General features: G+C 45.0%; 1 protein-coding gene and 1 long non-coding RNA gene across 2 annotated transcripts; both read left to right on the plus strand.

Moving 5' to 3' along the window:
* Positions 1-6,866: 6,866 nt before the first annotated feature.
* LOC133381732 (uncharacterized) lies at positions 6,867-12,104 on the plus strand. The gene is made up of 3 exons (XR_009761718.1): positions 6,867-6,991; positions 11,333-11,410; positions 12,021-12,104. It is a non-coding gene; the product is annotated as an uncharacterized LOC133381732 (long non-coding RNA).
* A 125-nt stretch (positions 12,105-12,229) lies between these two features.
* LOC133379026 (oocyte zinc finger protein XlCOF6-like) lies at positions 12,230-14,197 on the plus strand (the record flags this gene model as incomplete). The annotated part of the gene is made up of 4 exons (XM_061613637.1): positions 12,230-12,318; positions 12,400-12,570; positions 13,417-13,955; positions 14,118-14,197. Coding segments are annotated over exons 1-4 (879 nt in total), but the record flags the coding sequence as incomplete, so codon positions are not given.
* Between the last annotated feature and the right edge of the window lie 9,132 nt (positions 14,198-23,329).

Raw genomic sequence — 23,329 nt, forward strand, 5'->3', positions numbered from 1 at the left:
GTCTGTTACGTTATCGGCCGGGATTCCCTTGGAAAGGCTGACAGGGAAAAATTATGGCACTTGGAAACAGAGAATGCAGGCTTTTCTAGTGAAAGAAGACCTGTGGAAAGCTATCGCAGAAGACCCACCCGCCGGGGTGCCTATTCCAGCAGATTGGAGAAGGCTGGATGAGAGGGCAAAGGCGTTAATTGTTCTTGCTATTGATGATTCTCAATTACTGCACGTGCGTGATGCAACAATGGCAAAGGAAACCTGGGAAACTTTAAGAAATATTCATGTGAAAAAGACTGCCAGTTCTAAAATATATCTTGCCAGAAGATTGTATCAGATGCGCTTATCTGGAGATACAACCATGTCAGAGCATTTGTTGGAAATAAACAGACTGTTTACTGAGTTGTCAGAACGTGAAATTGAACATTCTCAAACGCAAAAAGTGTATATCACATTAGCTTCACTAGATTCAAGTTATGATAGTCTGGTGAGCTCTTTGGAAGCAATGGACGATGCAAATCTCAATATGGATTATATAGAAGGCAAACTTTTACAAGAATTTCAAAGGAGGCAAGAAATGGCAAAGCAGGAAAAGACTGAGTCTAAACACAACGTGGAAAAGCAGAACAACAAAGCAGCACAAGAGAGACTGTATGGACAAAAGGCATGTTATTTTTGTGGTTCCAAGCAACATCTTCAAAGGAATTGTGAAGCAAGAAGAAGAGAAAGAGGAAGAAAACCATGTGTACAGGTGATCTATGCTAGTAAGAATAAGCAATGTATTAACAATGAGCAGGGAAATAACTGTAAAGATTTATGGGCAATTGACAGTGGGGCAACAAATAGTATAATCAAAGATAAGTCTATGTTTCATACATTTTGTGACGTAGAGGATCATGTAATAATGGCTGATGGATCTTAGAAACAGATCAAAAGTAGGGGTACAGTGAAATTAGCAGGTTTCAATACCATTATGACAGATGTGCTGTTTGTTCCTGATATCGAATGTAACATTATGGCTGTGTCGAAACTCAATGAAATGGGGTTCACAGTAATGTTCAAAAGGGGTTCAGTGCCTGTAATGAGAGGAGAAAAAATATTCATGAAAGGAATAGTGAGGAACTCATTGTTCTTCTTACACGTGAAACAAACAAATCATGTACTCATGTGTGCTAATAAGAAACCCCATAATAATTGTGTTCATTTATGGCACAGAAAACTAGGCCATATAGGATATGAAAATGTGGTGAAAACAACAGAGAACAGTAATGATGTGACATTGAGAAACTGTGAAAAATATGTAGACTGCCACGTGTGTAAACAAACTAGGGCAGTTGTGGCTGCAAAGAACAAAGAAGCCGTGCCCAGTACAAATGCACCTTATCAATTAATACACGTGGACTTAGTGGGGCCATTTCAACCTACTCAGGGGGGTGCAAGATATTTCCTGACAATAGTTGATGATTTTTCAAAATTCTGCACTGTTTATTTACTAAAAGCTAAAAGTGAAGCTGCAGAGAAACTGAAAAGATTTCTTACAAAAATTGAAGTGCAGTTTGGTGTCAAAATACAGAGAATAAGATCAGATCAAGGAGGAGAGTTCTTAGGACACTCTTTTACTGAATACTTGGATAAAAGAGGAATAAAACAGGAGTTAACAGCCCCTTATAGTCCTCATCAGAACGGGTTAGCTGAACGCTGGAACAGGTTGCTTCAGGACTCAATAAGATCAATGCTATGTGACTCCTCTTTAACACAAGGTTTCTGGGGAGAGTGTGTTCTGTATTCAGCTTACATTCAAAACAGAATATTCCATAAGGCCACTGGAATGTCTCCTTATCAGAAATTGTATGACAGAAAACCCAGATTAAACCATTTGATTAGGTTTGGAGCAGAATGCTGGGTACATGTTCCCAAAAAGTAAAAGGACAGGGAAGCTGCAAAGGAGAGCAGACAAAGGGTACATGCTGGGATTTGAAAACACGTATTACAGAATATGGCTGCCAAAACAAAGGTCTGTAGTGTTAAGCAGAAGCGTGCAAGCAATAGAGCAGGATTGGGAAGAGAAAACATATGTGGAGTTGGGAAACACTGAAGGTAGTAATGAACAAGAACAGGCAGACACAGTACCAATAAAACAAGAAGAAACAGGCAGCAGTAGTGAATCAAGTTCTAGCTCTGAGAGAGAAACAGAGGAATCGCCTGACACAGACACAGACACTAAGGCAGAAATACAACCACGCAGATCAGAGAGAACAACAAAAGGTATTCCACCTGTTAGATTTAAAATAAATTCCATTAAACATATAGACTTCAGTAACTGGAAAAAGTGGGATGATGGAAATCATGAAGAGTAATGAAATATCATGAAAATGATGCTGAGATTGCAATGGAGTAACTGTATTACAAATGAAAGTGATGTAAACTGAAATAAAAGGAAATGTATCAGAAGAATAAAACCAAATGATGTAAATGTAATGACATGTAAAATGTAACACATGTAAATGGAAGAGAAATGTAACTGGCTGAATGTGGAAATTTAAGGTGGGGGATTGTTGGCTATTAAACCGAGAAAGCAGAGGTTAAATTTCCACAAGTGAGCTACGTGACTTAGAAGCGAAAGTTGGCAGAGCTCGAGCCATCTTCAAGGACACGTTGCTAAGCAACCTAGGCTCGGGCAGCTGGCCTTATCTATATAGAGGGCCAGCAGACTCTTGTGAGTGTGGGGGTCGCGGAGTTTGTACAGAGAGAGCTTGTGATATATTGTCAGTAAAGTGACTCTTTAAAACTTATTGCTTGTCCGGCTCATTGCTTCAACTGGCATCTAGCCTGTCAATATACTGTTCTGCATCCTGGGCATCTGCTTGCGCCAGATACAACATCCAACATTGTTCAACCCTATACAGTAGATGAGTTTGCTGTTAAGCTTTCAACTTCGTGCATCACCTGCTCAACTTGGAGCAGCGTTCTGTAACCTGGTGCCCTCCAGGTATTGTTGGACTGCATCTCCCATCAGCCCCAGACAACATGGCCAAATGCCAGGGAAGATGGGGGTTGTAGTCCAGAAATGTGTAAAGGTTAACTTGGATTATACGAGTGGATGGTACCAACAAGGCATCCTGCTGATTTTGAAATGGATGTATTGCAAGTAGTTCTTCATACTCTTTTCATTGGTAAGTGAGCTGAACTAGACTGAATGCAGGTCAGGATTCCTCTCCCCGTATTTCTGATGGAAAGAGTGGAGGCATTTTGCATCCCCAGGAAGCTCCAAGATGGAGTCATTAGACCAAATTCACCCCCACAATTTCTTTACAATGTGTGCAAAACCTATTTTTATGCCAACTGTCAGGGGCATGACATGGAAATAATACCTGTGCAGATTAAGTTTTTCATGAGAACATAAGAAGAGCCTGCTGGATCAGGCCAGTGGCCCATCCAGTCCAGCATCCTGTTCTCACAGTGGCCAACCAGGTGCCTGGGGGAAGCCCGCAAGCAGAACCCGAGTGCAACAACACTCTCCCCTCCTGAGGCTTCCGGCAACTGGTTTTCACAAGCATGCTGCCTCTGACTAGGGTGGCAGAGCACAGCCATCATGGCTAGTAGCCATTGATAGCCCTGTCCTCCATGAATTTGTCCAATCTTTTAAAGCCATCCAAGCTGGTGGCCATTACTGCATCTTGTGGGAGCAAATTCCATAGTTTAACTATGCGCTGAGTAAAGAAGTATTTCCTTTTGTCTGTCCTGAATCTTCCAACATTCAGCTTCTTTGAATGTCCACGAGTTCTAGTATTATGAGAGAGGGAGAAGAACTTTTCTCTATCTACTTTCTCAATGCCATGCATCATTTTATACACTTCTATCATGTCTCCTCTGACCCGCCTTTTCTCTAAACTAAAAAGCCCCAACTGTCTTTCCTCGTAAGGGAGTCGCTCCATTCCCTTGATCATTCTGGTTGCCCTCTTCTGAACCTTTTCCAACTCTATAATACCCTTTTGGAGATGAGGCGACCAGAACGGTACACAGTATTCCAAATGCGGCCGCACCATAGATTTATACAACGGCATGATGATATCGGCTGTTTTATTTTCAATACCTTTCCTAATTATCCCTAGCATGGAATTTTCCTTTTTCACAGCTGCCACACACTGGGTCGACATTTTCATCGTGCTGTCCACTACAACCCCGAGGTCTCTCTCCTGGTCGGTCACCGCCAGTTCAGACCGCATGAGCGTATATGTGAAATTCAGATTTTTTGCTCCAATATGCATAATTTTAACTTGTTTATATTGAATTGCATTTGCCATTTTTCCGCCCATTCATAAGAACATAAGAACATAAGAAGAGCCTGCTGGATCAGGCCAGTGGCCCATCTAGTCCAGCATCCTGTTCTCACAGTGGCCAACCAGGTGCCTGGGGGAAGCCCGCAAGCAGGACCCGAGTGCAAGAACACTCTCCCCTCCTGAGGCTTCCGGCAACTGGTTTTCAGAAGCATGCTGCCTCTGACTAGGGTGGCACAGCACAGCCAGTTTGGAGAGGTCTATTTGGAGTTCTTCGCAATCCCTCTTTGTTTTAACATCCCTGAACAATTTAGTGTCATCAGCAAACCTGGCCACTTGACTGCTCACTCCTAATTCTAGGTCATTAATGAACAAATTGAAAAGTACAGGTCCCAATACCGATCCTTGAGGGTCTCCACCTTCTACAGCCCTCCATTAGGAGAACTGTCCATTTATTCCTACTCTCTGCTTTCTGCTTCTTAACCAATTCCTTATCCACAAGAGGACCTCTCCTCTGATTGCATGACTGCTAAGCTTCCTCAGACTTTGGTGAGGTACCTTGTCAAATGCTTTTTGAAAGTCTAAGTACACTATGTCCACTGGATCACCTCTATCTATATGCTTGTTGACACTATAGGTTACTGAGACAAGACTTTCCCTTGCAGAAGCCATGCTGGCTCTGCTTCAGCAAGGCTTGTTCTTCTATGTGCTTAGTTAATCTAGCTTTAATAATACTTTCTACCAGTTTTCCAGGGACAGAAGTTAAGCTAACTAGCCTGTAATTTCCAGGATCCCCCCTAGATCCCTTTTTTAATATTGGCGTTACATTTGCCACTTTCCAGTCCTCAGGCATGGAGGAGGACCCGAGGGACAAATTACATATTTTAGTTAGCAGATCAGTCATTTCACATTTGAGTTCTTTGAGAACTCTCGGGTGGATGCCATCCGGGCCCGGTGACTTGTCAGTTTTTATATTGTCCATTAAGCCTAGAGCTTCCTCTCTTGTTACCACTATTTGTCACTATTATATCCATGATGAAAAGGGCCCAATAATAAAAGCCTGAAATGATTCACAATGTGGAGAAGACACTCTGTGGTGAGCAGGAATTAAGGCTTTGCGGAAGCAGAAGCAGAGTTGAGAGGCGAGGGGTCCAAGATGGGTGAAATTCCTGGGGGTGGCTAAAGACACAACAGGTGCCCAAGCATGGAGAAAAGTCTGGAAGAAACTGGAGAATGTTCTGAGAGAGATTTGGGGCCTTTAAGGCCTTTTGCAGATCAAGCATTGTGGGGGAAAACAACAGAGGAAAGGGACGTGCCATTTATTGATTTGGATTGAGGCTGCTTATAATATTCAAACCTCTGGAACCCAAATTGGCATGAAGAGTGAAATCCCTCCCATCCCTCGTCTCTCCCCTGCAGGCCCTTGAGAGCTGCTCCCTACGAAACGTGCATCGTGGTGAAAGCTGTGGGAGTCCCAGAGCTGGCCTAGTTTACTCCTCCCTCTCAGGCAGCGCCATGGCCTCAGAGGCACCATCCGGATTGTCTCTTCTGTGGGATAGAGTGGAAAGAGCAGCCGGGCAGCCCAATCAGGTAAGGGAAGGATCATTGGGGGAGAGACTGAGGGGACAGCTGGGGTGGATCTCCCTGAGCGTACTGGGGAGGGCTCTGGGAGAATACTACCTCTGAGGCTGCATAAGGAGAGCCTGCCGGATCAGGCCAATAGCCCGTCTGTTCTTGCACCCTGTTCTTGCAGTGGCCGACCAGATGCCTGTGGGAAGCCTGCAAGCAGTACTTGAACACACGAGCACTCGCCCCACTTGTGTCTGGTAGAACTAGCGTGTACACACGTGACTGTTAAAATACACTCTTAGAGAGATGGGATCTTTTTCAAGAGTCAAGCCGTTTCTGGGATTGAACTCATCACGAAATGACGGGGGGTCAAGAAGAGAGTCACATGGCTTGGGACCAAAATACGTGATGGAACGCCTCACCTGACATGCCTCTCCTCAACAACAAATGCCCTCCTCTGGGTGCCCACTCCGAGGGAAGCTCAGAGGATGGCAACAAGGTAGAAGGCCTTCTCAGTGGTGGCCCCAAAATTATGGAATGATATATGCGATGAGGTGCGCCTGATGCCAACAGTGTTACCTTTTTGACACCAGGTCAAGACTTTCCTCTTCTCCCAGGCATTTTAGCATGTGCTTTTAAATTGCTTTTTAAAATGTTTTTAAAATTTGTATGTCTGTTTTTAATGTTTTTAATTGTTGTAAACCGCCCAGAGAGCATCAGCTATGGGGCGGTATATAAATGCAATAAAATAAATAAATAAATAAATCCCAGTGTGCCTCACTGGTCAGGCTATTCGTCCAATAAGAACCAAAGTGTAGCTGACAATGTGCTGCTATGCTCCAATTCCCAGCATACTGCCTCTGGCAGTGGAGGCAATGCCTTGCCATTGTGGCTCGTAGCCACTGATGTCCTCATTCTCCATGGATTCGTCCATTCATCTTTAAAAGCTATTCAAGTTTTAGGCTGGGCAAATGGTGCATGTTGGAGAAAGTGCCTCTTCATTTACCAAGATCTGTTGCCCTTCCAGGGTCTGGTGACCTTTGAGGAGGTGGCCGTGTATTTCACGGAGGAGGAATGGGCCCTGCTGGATCCCGGCCAAAGAGCTCTGCACAGGGAAGTCATGGAGGAGAATTATGAGACGGTGGCCTCTCTCGGTAAGGGCACTTTTCCCCCTTGACTGATGAATGTTGAAGGTATGGATTTAGCACCTGTGCTATTTAACCTTCCACTGCAGGGATGCTGTCGTGGAAATGGGTGCCTGGGCCCTGGATATTTGGGGAGGGACTGCAGCTCAGAAGGGGAACAGCTGCTTTGCATGTATAAGGTCCGAGGTTTAGTCCCTGGCAGCTCCAAGAGGGGTGAAAGGATCTGGTAGGAGGTGCTGGGAAAGGTCTTTCTCTGCCTGACATCCACAGCTAGTTGCTGTAAGCAGGCGGGTCTAGATGGACCAATTCTCTGATCTGGTAGAACGCAACTTCCTCTGTTCTTGGGGCTTTTTGATCATTCAGTGCGAAAAGTGCCTCTACCTGGCGCCTTCTGCTGCCCCGTGATGAAAAATCTTACCTTGCAGCAGAAGGAAGAGTGGTCAGGAGCTCCCAAACTCCAGCAGAGCATCTTCTCCTGCATCCTCAGCAGATGATTGACACTCTGTGCCTTGTACTGTAAACCCCCAGTGGGAAGAGATGCTCCCGGGAGCACCCGCTGCCTCCTCCCTCTGCCTTCCTCTGCCCAAAGGTCAGCTTTTCTCTTTGAAGCAGGAAGAAGCGGCAGTTTGGAGAAGAGGACGAGGAGGTGGAGGCTACAGTTTGTAGGGAATGACTTCCAGAAGACAGGACAGAGAGCAAGATTTAGCTTTGCCAGCCCTGGTGGGAAGTCTGGAAGCAGAACTGGAGCACAGAGACTCTTTGACTCAGGCAGAGACACAGCAAAGGCAGCAGGCAAGAAGGTCCCCGAGAAAGGCTCCCTGGCAGCTAGAACAAGGGCCGTTCCCTCAGCTAGCAGAGATCCCGGGAAGCAGGAATTGCAGCAGCGCCCTTGAAAGGGGACCTTTGCTGCAGCAGGAAAGGGTCCAGAGAAGGCAGGAATTTCCATATTGAAATGCCTGGCTGATTTTTAATTAATTTAATAAATTTTGGCTGGGACCCAATGATAATGTGGGACATGTTCAGTAAGAACCAACTGTCATTGTTCTAAAAGCCAGACCCACAGCTGCTGGGCTTGGGTAATCACGGGGCCACACCCACACCAGACTTGATTTCACTTGAGACAGTCATGGCTTCCCTCAGAGAATCCTGGGAAATGTAGTTAGTGAAGGGTGCTGAGAGTTGCTAGGAGACGCCCTGTTCCCCTCACAGAGCGTCAATCAGAGTGGCTAACTGTTAAACCAGTCTGGCCACTGGAGCTCTCTCAGTGGAATAGGAGTCTCCTCTCAGCACCCTTCACAAACTACAATATGATCTGTGGTGCCTCTTCCCTTTCTAAATCTAGCTTGGATGTCTGGCGTTTCTCGCTCCATATATGGTAAGAGCCTTTGTTGTAGAATCTTGAGCATTACTTTACTTGCATGGGATATTAAGGCAATAGTTCGATAATTACTGCATTTCCTGGGATCCCCTTTCTTTGGAATCGGGATGTATATGGAACACTTCCAGCCTGTGGGCCATTGTTTAGTTTTCCATATTTCTTGACAGATGTTTGTCAAAATTTGGACAGATTCAGTCTCAGTAGCTTGTAGCCATCTGTTCCTGATCATTTGTTTCCTCCAAGTATTTTAAGAGCAGCTTTCACCTCGCATTCTAAAATTTCTGGTTCTTCATCATGTGGCTCCTCCGTGAATGAATCTGTCATCTTTGCATCTCTTTTATAGAGTTCTTCAGGGTATTGCTTCCATCTTCCTTTTATTTCATCTTGGTCAGTCAGTGTGTTCCCCTGTTGATTATTCAACATCTCTACTCTTGGTTTAAATTTCCCTTTCATTTCTCTAATCTTTTGGAACAGGGCTCTTGTTTTTCCCTTTTTGTTGTCCTCTTCTATTTCTATACAATAACTATTGAAACAGTTCTCTTTGTCCCTACCTGCTAGTCGCTGTATTGTTGCATTTAGGGTTCTGACTGTGTTTCTGTCTCCTTTTGCTTTCCTTTTCTCTTTAACCATTTTAAGAGTTTCTTCAGTCATCCATTGAAGTTTTTCTCTCTTTTGAACTAGAGGTATTGTCTTTTTGCATTCTTCCCTGATAATGTGTCTGAGTTCACTCTATAGTTCTTCTGGTTCTCTGTCAACTAAGTTTAAAGCCTCAAACCTGTTCCTTATTTGATCTTTATATTTTTCTGGGATTTTATTTAAATTGTATTTTGACATTGTGATTACTTTGTTGTTCTTCTTTAGCTTTACTCTGATTTTCGATATGACCAGTTCATGATCTGTACCACAGTCTGCTCCTGGTGTTGTTTTCGCAGAAAGTATGGAACTTCTCCATCTTCTGTTGCCCGTTATATAATCAATTTGATTCCCATATTGACCATCTGGTGATGTCCACGTGTACAGTCGTCTTTTCGGTTGCTCAAAAAATGTGTTTGCAAGAAACAAATTATTGGCTTCACAGAATTCAATAAGTCTGTCTCCTGCTTCATTTCTGTCTCCTAAGCCCCATTTCCCCACAATTCCTAGTTCTTCTCTGTTCCCTGCTTTTGCATTCCAGTCCCCCATGATTATCATCTTATCTTGTTTTGGTGTGTGATCAATTTCCTCCTGTACTTCTGCGTAATATCTCTCCAATTCTTCTTCTTCTACGTTTGATGTTGGAGCGTAGACTTGGATGATGGCTATGTCGATAGGTTTCCCATTTAATCTCATTGATATCACTCGCTCAGACCTTGCGTTGTAGCTCCTAATTGCTTTTGCTACAGTACTTCTCACTATTAAAGCAACCTCATTTCTTCTTGATTTCTCATTTCCTGCATAAAGTATTTTGTAGTTGCCTGATTGAAAATTCCCGTCCATTTTAATTCACTCACGTCAAGTATTGTAACATTGATGCGTTCCATTTCTTGCTTGACAATTTCTAACTTTCCCTGGTTCATGCTTCTCACATTCCATGTTGCTATCGTGTGCGTCCTACAACTCCGGACTCTACTTTCACATCTGTGCGCATCAGCCTCTGGGCTTCCTTTCAGCTTTGAGCCAGCTGCGTCATTAGTCACAGCGCTGCTCATACTTGTCCTTTGTTCTTCCCCAGTAGCTCGGTGAGTGCCTTCTGACCTGGGGGTCTCATCTTCCAGCAGTATCTCATATTGCATTTTGGATACTCTGTTCATAGTGTTTTCATGGTAAGAGATATTCAGAGGTGGTTTACCATTGCCTTCCTCTGAGTTTGGATGCATCTTAGTCTGGTGTCTCAGCTTTGACCATTCCGCCATGGGTGCCCCTGCTAGGAGTCTAGCCTCTTGGTCTAGACTCCTGACGGCATTGCTCTCAGCTTCTTCAACACTCTCAAACCCCCTCATTACGTTAAGGTTGGCATCCTAAAGGGGTATGGCTGGAAGAACAAGATCTAATTGTACAGGGGTTGATGAAGCTGGATTGGTTTCCACAGTGTCACTGAACTGAGGTTTTTGAACAGTTTCTTGTCCACAAGAGACATTTGGATCTACATGTCCCTGTGCTATTCATCTCCAGGAGATCTAAGATCGTTCTTTGTTTTGGAGAGAGGAGAATAATTTCAGTTCAGAACTAACTAGCTTATCTGTATCTTTGAAAGAAATGTCAAACCTGGGCTTAGTCTCTTGGCTGGAAGAACAAGATCTAATTGTACAGGGCTTTGATGAAGGGGAGAGATCAGTCGGGCATTCCCCTTACGGTTCAGAGCATCATTGCAAACTTGTGTAGTGTCGGTCTTTGGCCATCCCTGTCTTAGCTCAGCTAAGTTTAATCCCTTGAATCTTCAGGTGGAACTTGGAAGGGTCATTATCTGAAAACCTGCAGAGCAGCTGCCAGCCAGTATAGACAGTATTGAGCTAGAGGGACCAGTGGTCTGATTCAGTATATCACAGTTTCTTTTGTTCTTATATTTCTGTCTGACCACTTTTGACTGCAGTCAAATTATTAAGAATCAAGGAGAAGTGAGCTGTGCCCAATTTGTCCTGTTCTGCAGATTTGCTGCCCTTCCCTTCCTCCTCACCCCACTGCTTATTGCCTATTATTTTAGAAATGTATATCACAGTTGTATGGCAGTAGGAGGAAATCCAGACAAATCTGGGCTTAGTGACATCAAGTGTTATATGTGTTTTAAATAGTTTTAAGTATTTAAATTGTGTCTTAAATTGTTTTAAAAAGATGTGTTTTAAATTTGTATATTTGTTTTTAATGTTTTTAGGTACTGTAAACCACCCAGAGAGCTTTGGCTATGGGGCAGTATATAAATACAATCAGTCAATCAATCAATAAATATGGACCTGTTTCTGGTCAAAAGTAACTAGTTTTGTCTATTTCCTTCAAAGAGTCGGACCTCCATTCGTGTTGGGAAGAAAGAGAAGATGCCTTTATCCTGGATCCCAAAGAAGAGGCGACATCAACAGGTAGATGTTCAGCTGCGTTGTGAGGGCCTTTTTGGTTTGGGAATTGTAGGATTGTTCGGTTCCTGTGTGATATCATTCCTTGCAGATTAATTAACCCATCAGGGTGTGAGTTCTCCTGGAGGACGTCTTAGATGTCTTTAAGAACATAAGAAGAGCCTGTTGGATCAGGCCAATGGCCCCTCTAGTGCAGCATGCCTATGGGAAGCAAGCAGACAGGACCTGAATGCAACTGTTGCTCCCTCCTGCAGTTCCCAGCAACTGATATTTAGAAGTATCCTGTCCCTTACTGTCTGGGTCTTTTTGCTTTATGTACAGTTTCCTGTCCACAAGTGACATTTGGATATACATACCCTTGTGCTATTCAACTATAGGAGATCTAAGATCTTTCTTTGTTTTGGAGCAGGGAGAATAATTTCAGTTCAGAATTGATTAGTTTATCTGTATCTTTGAAAGAAATTTCAAAACTGTGCTCAGGTAATCTTGGTTTCATCTGGGAATGCAAAGACAAAAGAGGAGGAATTATGGAAATGTAAAAATAAAGAAGCAGATAATTGGGCTTGATCTGTGAATTGAAATTCCAATGCTTTTTTTCAACCCTCTTCCCCCTCAGCAGGTGACGGGCAGAAGAATGAGAATTATAGAGAACCGCAGATGGTGCCACTGGTAATAGCCAAGACTGAGAGTCAGAAAGAGATGTTTGGAAAACATGGGGGACCAAAAACATGTGAAATAAAGCAGGCAAAGAATGAGAGCAAGAACTCCTCTACTTCTCATAATTTTCATGCCAGAACACACACTGGAGAAAAACCATTCAAATGCATGGAATGTGGAAAAAGCTTCAGTGTAAGCAGTAACCTTAAATTACATCACAGAACCTACACGGGGGACAAGCCATTTAAATGCAGGGAGTGTGGAAAGAGCTTTAGTCAGAGCAGTAACCTTACATTACATGAAAGAACCCACACAGGGGAGAAACCATTTAAATGCAGGGAGTGTGGAAAGAGCTCCAGTGTAAAAAATAGTCTTACTTTACATCACAGAACGCACATAGGGGAGCAAAAATTTAAATGCAGGCAATGTGGAAAGAGCTTCAGTGGAAGTGGTAACCTTAAATTACACCACAGAACCCACACAGGGGAGAAACCATTTAAATGCGAGGAGTGTGGAAAGATATTCCGTCAAAATTATCAACTTACATTACATGAAAGAACCCACACAGGGGAGAAAACATTTAAATGGAAGGAGTGTGGAAAGAGCTTCCGTCGGAATGATCACCTTACATTACATGAAAGAACCCACACAGGCGAGAAACCATTTAAATGCAAGGAGTGTGGAAAGAGCTTCAGTCAAAATTGTCAACTTTCTTTACATAAAAGAACACACACAGGGGAGAAAATATTGAAATGCAGGGAATGTGGAATGAGCTTCAGTCAGAGCAGTAGGCTTACAATACATGAAAGAACCCACACAGGGGAGAAACCATTTAAATGCAGGAAGTGTGGAAAGAGCTTCAATCAGAGTGGTAACCTTAAAATACATGAAAGAACCCACAAAGGCAAGAAACCATTTAAATGCAGGGAGTGTGGAAAGAGCTTTAGTCGGAGCAGTCACCTAACTTTGCATCAAAGAACCCATACCGGGGAGAAACCATTTAAATGCCGGGAGTGTGGTAAGAGCTTCAATGTAAGCAGTCGCCTTAAATTACATCACAGAACACACACAGCCGAGAAATCATTTAAATGCAAGGAGTGTGGAAAGAGCGTCAGTCAAAATTGTCAACTTACATTACCTGAAAGAACCCACACAGGGGAGAAACCATTTAAATGCAAGGAATGTGGAAAGAGCTTTCATCGGAATGATCACCTTACATTACAAGAAAGAAACCGCACAGGCGAGAAACCATTGAAATGCAAAGAATGTGGAAAGAGCTTCAGTCAAAATCGTCAACTTACTTTACATGAAAGAACACACACAGGGGAGAAAATATTGAAATGCAGGGAGTGTGGAAAGAGCTTCAGTCAGAGTGGTAACCTTAAAGTACATGAAAGAACCCACATACGGGAGAAACCATTTAAATGCAAGGAGTGTGGAAAGAGCTTCAGTCAGAGGGGTAACCTTAAAGTACATGAAAGAACCCACATAGGCGAGAAACCATTGAAATGCAGGGAGTGTGGAAAGAGCTTCACTCAGAGCAGTCACCTTACTTTGCATCAAAGAACCCATACCGGGGAGAAACCATTTAAATGCAGGGAGTGTGGAAAGAGGTTCAGTCAGAACAGTCACCTTACTTTGCATCAAAGAACCCATACAGGGGAGAAACTATTTAAGTGTAGGGAGTGTGGAAAGAGCTTCAATGTAAGCAGTCGCCTTAAATTACATCACAGAACACACACAGGCGAGAAACCCTTTAAATGCATGGAGTGTGGACAGAGCTTTAGTCAGAGAAGTAAGCTTACTTCACATCAAAGAACCCACACAGCGGAGAAGCCATTTAAATGCAGTGAGTGCGGAAAGAGCTTCAGTCAAAATCATCAACTTACTTTACATGAAAGAACACACACGGGAGAAACCATTTAAATGCAGGGTGTGGAAAGAGCTTCAGTCAGAGCAGTACGCTTACAGTACATGAAAGAACCCACACAGGGGAGAAACCATTTAAACGCAGGGTGTGGAAAGTGCTTCAATGTAAGCAGTCACCTTATTTTACATCACAGAACACACACAGGTGAGAAACCATTTAAATGCAAGGAGTGTGGAAAGCACTTCAGTCAGAGCAGTAGCCTTATGTCACATCAAAGAACACACTATGGAGTAACTTTTTTAATGCATGGAGTGTGGAAAGCTTCAATGTAAGCAATAGGTTTACATTACACCAGAGAAGATACACAGGAGAAACAATTTAAATGCAGAGAGTATGGAAAGAACTTCAATGGGAGCCTCTCTTCATCTTGCAGGCTACATAGATTAAAGCCCTATACAGGTTGGGGCCAGGATGCTTAATAAATTATCTCACCTATTATATATGCAGCCCATCACTGAAACCTGCAGAGGATGGCCTCTTACGCATACCATCTCATTAGGAAGTCCACTGTGCATGATAGAGAAACCTGGCCTTTTGTGTGGTGGCATCTACTTTTTTGAACTTCCTCCTGATACATATCAGACAGGTGTTTTTTTTGTGTGGTGCCTATAGAAGACCTTCCTTTTTCAACAAACCTTTTAAGTGCAGAGCTTTATTACTGTTTCTGTGGGATTTTAAAAGGTAAAGGTGTCCCCGCACTTATAGGGCGAGTCGTTTCTGACTCTTAGGGTGACGTCTTGCGACGTTTACTAGGCAGACCGCATATTTGAGGTGGGACTGCCAGTTCCTTCCCCGGTCTTTCTTTACCCCCCAGCATATGCCGGGCACTCATTTAACTGACCACGGATGGATGGGAAGCTGAGTGGACCTCGACCCCTTTTACCGGAGATTTGAGTTCCTCCTTCCGTTGGAATCGAACTCCGGCCGTGAGCAGAGCTTCGGCTGCGTTACTGCCGCTTACCACTCTGCATCATGGAGGGTCTGTGTGGGATTTTAAGATGTTTTTAATTGGTTTGCATATGAAATGTTTTTTTATTGTTGGTATTTTTGAGATACTTTCTGGGAAGTGATTTCTAAATGAAAATAAAATAATACTAGTCCTTGTTTCTAATGGTCTCCTTACTCAGTGTTTTCATATAGTTTAGCATACCTTTAACTGTCGATTTTATTCATTTTTTAGTGTTTGTTAAATGTTGATTTTTATTGATCATTTTAATGTACATTTTATATTCTTTATAAATTTCTGCAGTGTACACATTTAATTAATATAAATAAAAAGTATTTTTGTGTATAACATGGTTTTTATTTTGCTTGGATATTTTTTGTATTGGCTATTCTAACGTCTTTCATAAAGTAACATGAATTCACTAGTTTTCTGCTGATGTATTTTAAATACATTTTCCAAACAGATTTCACTCCGCAGTTGCATCTGGTCTCAGTCCTATTTCCTAGCAGGCAAATGAACGACCTCACTTGTATCTGGTGCTCACCGAGAAAAGGAGTGAGAATTGTGTTTTGTCAGTGGTCACATAGCCAGAATGGCTTCTCTAGGGCAAAGAAGGGCCTTTAGGAAAGGCAGCAAAGCTGCAGAGAATCTGTGCTTAAGTTATTGTAGTAGGCAGTTTGTTGGCATAGATAGTTCGGGCCAGATATATCAATGGTCTGGTAACTTCAAACTAATTCATGTTGTGTAACTAATCCATGTTATGCAATTGTTAGTGATGCTTCCCTGTATTTTCTCTGTGGGAAGCAGTATGCCTCTGAATGCCATTTTCTGGGAATCACAAGTGTGAAGATTACTGACTGGGAGGTCAGTAGCTCAACTGCTGAACTCGGGGACCAGGTTTCTTGAAGGACTCCCTGTTCCTGTCCCCTCCTGCCTCTTCCTTGGGATCTAGCCAGTAAAAGTGATTAGACTGGTGAGCTAGTGTTATTGTTGTTGTTCCCAATGTAAATAACAAGTGCATGTCAGGACCCCACTAGGGATCAGCTGCCCTGCACCTTCAATTTAGTGTTGCAAAGCTCATCATGGAATTGTTTATTGCATGATTGGTATCTCCTCTAGTTTGGCCCTCAGACTGGCAGTGGCTGTCCAAGTCCTGTTCTCCAGCCTTCTTGCCTGAGAGCCTTTTGACTGGAAAGTTCTTCGCCTCCACCTCATGCACTCTGCCCAATGAGTAGGAGTCCCTCCCACAGGTTCCAGACTTTAATAACCTTGATTTTGAAAGTAGTTGTGTCAGAAACTCATTTCACAGAAAGCAAACTGGTGAGGTTTGGCCCAGAACTTGAATACAAGGCAGAGGTGGAGTCTGAGCCCAAGCACACAGGAGTACTTCTTTGAACCCAGTTTTTTTCCTGTGATAGCACATCTATTTCACAGAAGGCAAACTCTATTTCTCTCCCCCTTCTGCCAGCCGACTTGCCCCTCCAATCTCTCTCTCTCCCTCCCCAATTCACCAGCCATTCACAACCTGGTAGCAGCATCAATAGCGTTGCATAGTGGACCTACAAACAGCAAGAAAGGGTATTGCTGATCACCCCAGAGGTTCCTGGGTCATCCTGTGTTATCTCCCATTTCCCAACACAAAGAGAGGCAGCAACATGTGTGTTTTAGGGTTGCCAGGTCTCTGGCTTTTTGCCGGAGTCTCCGGCAAAAGGGGGCCGTCTCCAGCCTCCGTCCATACTTTATTTAAAAAGGTGGATCTCTGGTTTTTCATTGGCCCCCTCAGCCACGCATGCGTGATGGACGCACGCATACATTGGGCTGTGGAGGGCCGCCTTCCTGGCTTTCCCTCCCTTTGTCAGGCAGGCTCAGGCAGGCCGCGCGCCGCCGCCGTCTCCTAGCAACCGCTGCCGAGACGGGGGCCACGCGGCCTGTCAGTCTCAGCAGGAGACGTGGAGGGCAGGCCGGGCCGGCTCCTTCTTAGCCCCGGAGCCGGTTTTCCTGCTCTGGAAAGGGCGGCCGGCGGCTTCCCCCCCTGCTGTGGGCGCCGCTGGGCAGCAGTGGCAGTGATGGGGCTCGCTCAGCAGTCTCGGGCTGGGGGGGGCATAGTGGCCGCTGCCGCCCAGCGGCGCCCACAGCAGGAGGGGTGAAGCTGCCGGCCGTCCTTTCAGGAGCAGGAGAACTGGCTCTGGGGTTAAGAAGGAGCCGGACCGGCCTGCCCTCCACGGCTCCTGCTGAGGCTGATAGGCTGCGTGGGCCCCGTCTCCTAGCAACCGCTGCCAAGACGGGGCCCAGCAGTCTCTGATACTCTCATGATCTGCTATTTGCTGTTTCATTAATTTTTTTAAAATACAAGATTTATCTTCCTGAAATTTGGTATCGTATTAATTATTGCAGCTTAATAACAATAATAACCAGGAGTGGTGAGGAAGTACCATTTTAATGACCCCTATAAATTATTTGGCTTAAAAATGAGAACTTGTGGTTGACCATAGACACAGGGTTTTTAAAAGCTTTTTAGAAGCAACTATCACCACTAACAGCCACCCATAGAATATTTATGTTCTTCATGGTTTCTGTGCACTCCCACATATAGTTTCTGAGGACCCTCACTAAGCAGTTGTCTCTGTTTTGGAGAGATAGATTAAAGATACCATGTCAGTTGCCCTTCAGAACCAAGCTTTGGGTGCTATAAAAATACCTAACAATTCCAGTAGTCATACCATTTTTACTAAACATCATCACACCTATCCTCATACCTTATGAGCATTATATTAGAACCAACTATCTCAAATAGGATCTGATGGAGGGCTGAGGTGCTCTGTCCAGACCTGGAACTTCAGGACCCCTTGGAGGAAAGGGAGCAGGGGACCCTTCCCCAGCAGTTCTCTACCCTGCCAATGAACCTGATATCACTGATACGTAGCACGCATTCATTCATTTTTCTTTTCCCACTATGAATGTTCCTAGGTCTGGTCAGACTTGTAATATGATGGAACCATTCCATGTATCTGTTGCTTGTCCCCAATGTTCCAGGAAGGGAGAACTATGTTCCCTTCTGATGTTGTTGTGCTCCCAACTCCCATCAGCCCCACCCAGAATGCCCAGTACATTATGGGAGTTCAAGTCCAACAACATCTGGTTATCCATCCCTGCTGTAGAAGATTCCAAAGAATACTCCATGCAAATGCAGAACCAATATGTCTGCCTGCACAGCTGACCACTTTAAAATACAGATACAGGTAAGCAATTTGTTTTTGTGAGCATTATTCATTTAAAACTGTTGTACATATGAAAATTGGCCACACTAAATGCTGAACTACTAGAAAATTGGATAGTCCTGTATAATTTCCATTTTCAATTGCATGCTCCAAGCAACTGTGGTTGATACAATGTATCATGCATAATGATGTCACAAGGGCCCGCCCCGTGACATCACTAGGGCCCTCCCCGTGATGTCACTAGGGCCCGCCCCCTGACATCACTAGGGCCTGCCCCATGACATCACTAGGGCCTGCCCCATGACATCACTAGGGCCCGCCCCGTGACATCACTAGTGCCCGCCCCCATTTTCTCAGGTTTTTGAATAGCTCCAACCTGGCAACCCTAGTGTGGTTGGTGAATTTTAGTAGGTCTGGCTGATTTGGAAGTTTCTGCTCTGGGCTGGTTTACGTAAAAATGTATTATAGCCCAGAATGGGTATCGGAACGTAGTTTGCATGGACGTTTTGTGTTTTATTGCATGCATCCCATGTAGTCTTGTGGGACTGGTGAATTTGGTGGGTCTGGCTCGCTGGGAAGTCGCCGTTCGGGGCTGTTCATTCAATTCCGGAGGGCATTTTGGTTGTTAAAGGGTTGATAAAAATGCTATCGGAATGGTTTTTGTTCCTAAATGTTGTTCTCATGTGTCTCTAACACATCCTAGTGTTTTTGGCATCAATTTCTTTTCTAAAGAGCCCATTCCGGCGTGTTCCGTTCCAGCTTTTACACCGTCCCTCCTGAACACTTTACTTTTTACACACAAATGTGTATATTGTATATATCACTCAGCACACACGCACACGCCTATCTTGCCGCTGCTTCTGGGGGAGGCAAGAGAGGAAGATGAGGTGCAATATTGGGACCAAAGGGAGGGAGGAAAATGTTGGCAGTGGGGGGGCAGAAGCAGCTCTTGCCACTTAGTCCTCCGATGGGTTAAGGCAAGGAGTTCTGGTTCCTAGAGAGGCAGGAAGTCTTAATCACATGGAGGGGGGAGAGCATATTGAAGGGGAAGTAGGAGGGCTGTCTTCATTGGTATTCAAGGTAAAGAAAGTATTAGGCCCAGAGAGGAGGAAGCCGGAGCGTGCAGAGGACAAAGAGGTGCAAGGGGGGGGGGATTTGGTATTTTTGTTGGGGGGTGAGGGAAAAGGAGGGAAGAGCCCCACTCCCCTGCTGCATGCAATCCATTTGCAGAGGGGGGTCCGAATTGCCGCGGGGTTGGCCTTTCAAGGCCCTCTTGGAAGTCTTGGGGACTGGTGGGGGGAGGGGAGAGAGAAGGAAGATTTGTTTTTTGGGAGGGGGAGGGGGTTGATGGAAGAGGCCCCTCTTCCCTCTGGGAATCCCTAGAAAGTGCCCCAGAGCTGGAGGAAGAGCCCCTTTTGGATTTCCTAAACTGGAAGAGGGGCTGGTCAGTTTCCTTCCTGCCAGGCAAGAAAAATGGAGGGATGGAGAGAGGAATCTGAAACTGATCAGGCTCTGAATGGGTTTCTCGAAGCTTTCAAGGCAGAGGATTGAGGAAATGGGTGAATAAATGCCCCCTCTTCAGCTGGGCTCCAGGGGAAGGGCTTCTCCAGACATCCCCCTGGAAGTTTGTTTGAGGGGAAGATCAACCCCCTTGGGGTGGACCTCAGCTTCTCTTGCAGGATTGGTCCATCTGTGGGGGTGCTGGGGGCAGAGTTTGGAAAAGTTACTGTTTTAAACTACAACTCCCATCAGCCCCAGCCAGCATGGCCACTGGATTGGGCTGATGGGAGTTGTAGTTTAAAAAAATAACTCTTCCAAGCTCTGACTGGGGGTCTGTGTCTCCTGGCGTGGCCAGCGTCCCCCCTGTCCAAAGCACAATATCTTGGCAGTGGTCGCAAGAGCCCTGTAATGTGGTCCAGGATGAGAGCCTGCGGCTAATGTAGTGGTTAGGGAATATTCTTCAACCCAACGGCCACATTTACACAAAAGCAGCCTTCCAAGGGCCAATTTCCTCAAGGGCCAGAGTGGGTGGAGCTATGGATGTGTCACTGACATGTGTATAGTAGAGTCTCTTGTAGCCAGGAACAAGTCAGACATTTATTCAGTGCAATTAATTAATTATTAGATTTATATCCTGCCCTTCCTCCCAGTAGGAGCCCAGGACAGCAATACAGAGCTCTCTAAGGAGCGGGGTCAGAGCACGGGGGGGGGAGAAAAAAACTGCTTTCCCTCCCAAATTTTCCACTTTTGTTATGGGCCTTCACAACTCTACAGTAGTGTAGTGGCAAATTCGGAAGTGCAGGGTCCATTGATGATGGCCATGCCCCCCTCCCATCCTGTTCCTGCTGGGTTGAGAATGAGATGCATGTTAATGCCTTCTCCCACAGCTAGAAGCCGAAAAGCATGGAAGGGCAAAGTGTTGGCTCCTGAGAAGAGTCTCAGTGGCTGGCTTCACCTCCTTTCACTCTGATTCACTCTAATTATCAGGAAAGAACAAGGAATCATGTTAGAAGACTCTTCTCAGTGGCTAATACACTCTCCTTTCTTGCTGATTGGCTCATAGGTTGCTGGAGACATGGGGACTCTGCTGAGAGCCTGCTCCCAAAAAAGTAAGGGGTCTAAGACCCCTCCCCCCCAGATCTATGCAGGTCTCTGGGTCTACTTTTGTTCAGCCCAGCCCACCTCACTGGATTGTTGTGAGGATAAACTTTTATGTGCCACTCTAGGTTTCAGACATCCACTCTGTGTGGGACCTTCCACATCTGTGGAAGTGTGTGTGTCTATTTATTGGAATCACAGTTTAATGCTGAACTATGTCCACAGAGACCCAGGTTCAAATCCCTGCTCAAGAGTGAAATTCAGGTGGTGTCCTGGGCCCAGTGACAGTGTTGTTGTGAAGACAAAAGGAGGGGGACAAATTATGTTTCCCACGGAGAGCTCATTAGAGGAAAGCCTGCACAGAAATATAAAAATGTATTGAAATGTTTGGATAAACCTATAATAAGCAAATCAACTTATTACCCCAGTTGCTCAACCCTGTGTGGTGAGTTTGCTGTTAAGCTTTCCACCTCGTGCATCACCTCTCCAACTTGGAGTAGTGTTCTGTAACTTGGTGCCCTCCAGGTATGGTTGGACCAACTCCCATCAGCCCTGGACAACATGGCAAAACGCCAGGGATGATGGGAGTTGTAGTCCAGAAATGTCTAAAGGTTAACTCAGATTATACAAGTGGATGGTACCAAATAACGTGTCCTGCTGATATTGAAATGGATGTATTGCAAGCAGTTCTTCATACTCTTTTCATTGCCCAGTGAGCTGAACCAGACTGAATGCATCTCACTTTTCCTCTCCCCATATTTCTGATGGAAAGACTGGAGGTGTTTTGCATCCCCAGGAAGCTCCAAGATGGAGTCATTTGACCAAATTCACCCCCAGTATTTCTTTACAATGTGTGCAAAACCTATTTTTTTGCCAACTGTCAGGGAGATGACATGGAATTAATATCTGTGCAGATTAAAATTTTAATTATATCCCTGATGAAAAGGGCCCAATAATAAAGCCTGAAATGGTTCACAATGTGACGAAGAAACTCTGTGGGGCTCAGGAATTAAAGACTTTGCGGAAGCAGAAGCAGAGATGAGAGGTGAGGGGTCCAAGATGGGTGAAATTCCTGGGGGCAGCAAAGGACAGAAGAGGTGCCCAAGCATGGAGAAAAGTCTGGAAGAAACTGGAGAATGTTCTGAGAGAGATTTGGGGCCTTTAAGGCCTTTTGCAGATCAAGCATTGTGGGGGAAAACAACAGAGGAAAGGGACGTGCCATTTTTTATTTGGATTGAGGCTGCTTATAACATTCAAACCTCTGGAACCCAAATTTGCATGAAGGATGAAATCCCTCCCATCCTCCGTCTCTACCCTGCAGGCCCTTGAGAGCTACTCCCTACAAAACGTGCATCGTGGTGAAAGCTGTGGGAGTCCCAGAGCTGGCCTAGTTTACTCCTCCCTCTCAGGCAGCGCCATGGCCTCAGAGGCACCGTCCGGATTGTCTCTTCTGTGGGATAGAGTGGAAAGAGCAGCCGGGCAGCCCAATCAGGTAAGGGGAGGATCATTGGGGGAGAGACCGAGGGGACAGCTGGGGTGCGTCTCCCTGAGCATAGCGGGGAGGGCTCTGGGAGAATACTACCTCTGAGGCTGCATAAGGAGAGCCTGCCGGATCAGGCCAATAGACCATCTGTTCCAGCAGCCGGTTCTTGCAGTGGCCGACCAGATGCCTGTGGGAAGCCTGCAAGCAGGACCTGAACACATGAGCACTCGCCCCACTTGTGATTCGGTGACACGTGTCTGGCAGAACTCTGGCAAAACTCCTAAAATACACTCTTGGAGAGGTGGGATCTTTTTTGAGAGTCAATCAAGCTCTGCCCTGCAATTGTGTCTGAGCAGTGTAAAATCCAGACATACTTACCCCCACAAAAGCTAAATAAAAAGTAACTGTACTAAAGAAATGCAAAGAAAAAGAGAGTGGGACAGCTTCAAGAGAGTCACAGGGCTTGGTACCAAAATACCTGATGGAACGCCTCTCCTGACACGAACCCACCCGTACACTACGCTTAACATCTAAGGCCCTCTTCCGGGTGCCCACTCCGAGGGAAACTCGGAGTCTGGCAATAAGGGAGAGGGCCTTCTGAGTGGTGGCCCCCAAATTATGGAATGATTTCTGTGATGAGGTGAGCCTGGCGCCAACACTGTTCTCTTTTCGGCGCCAGGTCAAGCCTTTCCTCTTCTCCCAGGCATTTTAGCATGTGCTTTTAAATTGCTTTTTAAAATGTGTTTTTAGATTTCTATATTGTTTTTGTGGTAAACCACCCAGAGAGCTTCGGCTATGGGGTTGTATATAAATGCAATAAAATCAATCAATTAATTAATTAATCCCAGCGTGCCCCACTGGTCAGGCTATTAGTACGATATGAACCAAAGTGTAGCTGCCAAGTGTCCTGCTCTGTTGCCATTCCCAGCATACTGCCTCTGGCAGTGGAGGGAATGCATTGCCATTGTGGCTCGTAGCCACTGATGTCCTGATCCTCCATGGATTTGTCCAATCCTCTTTGAAAGCTATTCAAGTTTTTGGCTGAGCAAATGGTACATGTTGGAGAAACTGCCTCTTCTTCTTTTTCCAGGAT

The sequence above is a fragment of the Rhineura floridana genome, chromosome 3, assembly GCF_030035675.1.
Source record: "Rhineura floridana isolate rRhiFlo1 chromosome 3, rRhiFlo1.hap2, whole genome shotgun sequence".
Lineage (NCBI taxonomy): Eukaryota > Metazoa > Chordata > Lepidosauria > Squamata > Rhineuridae > Rhineura > Rhineura floridana.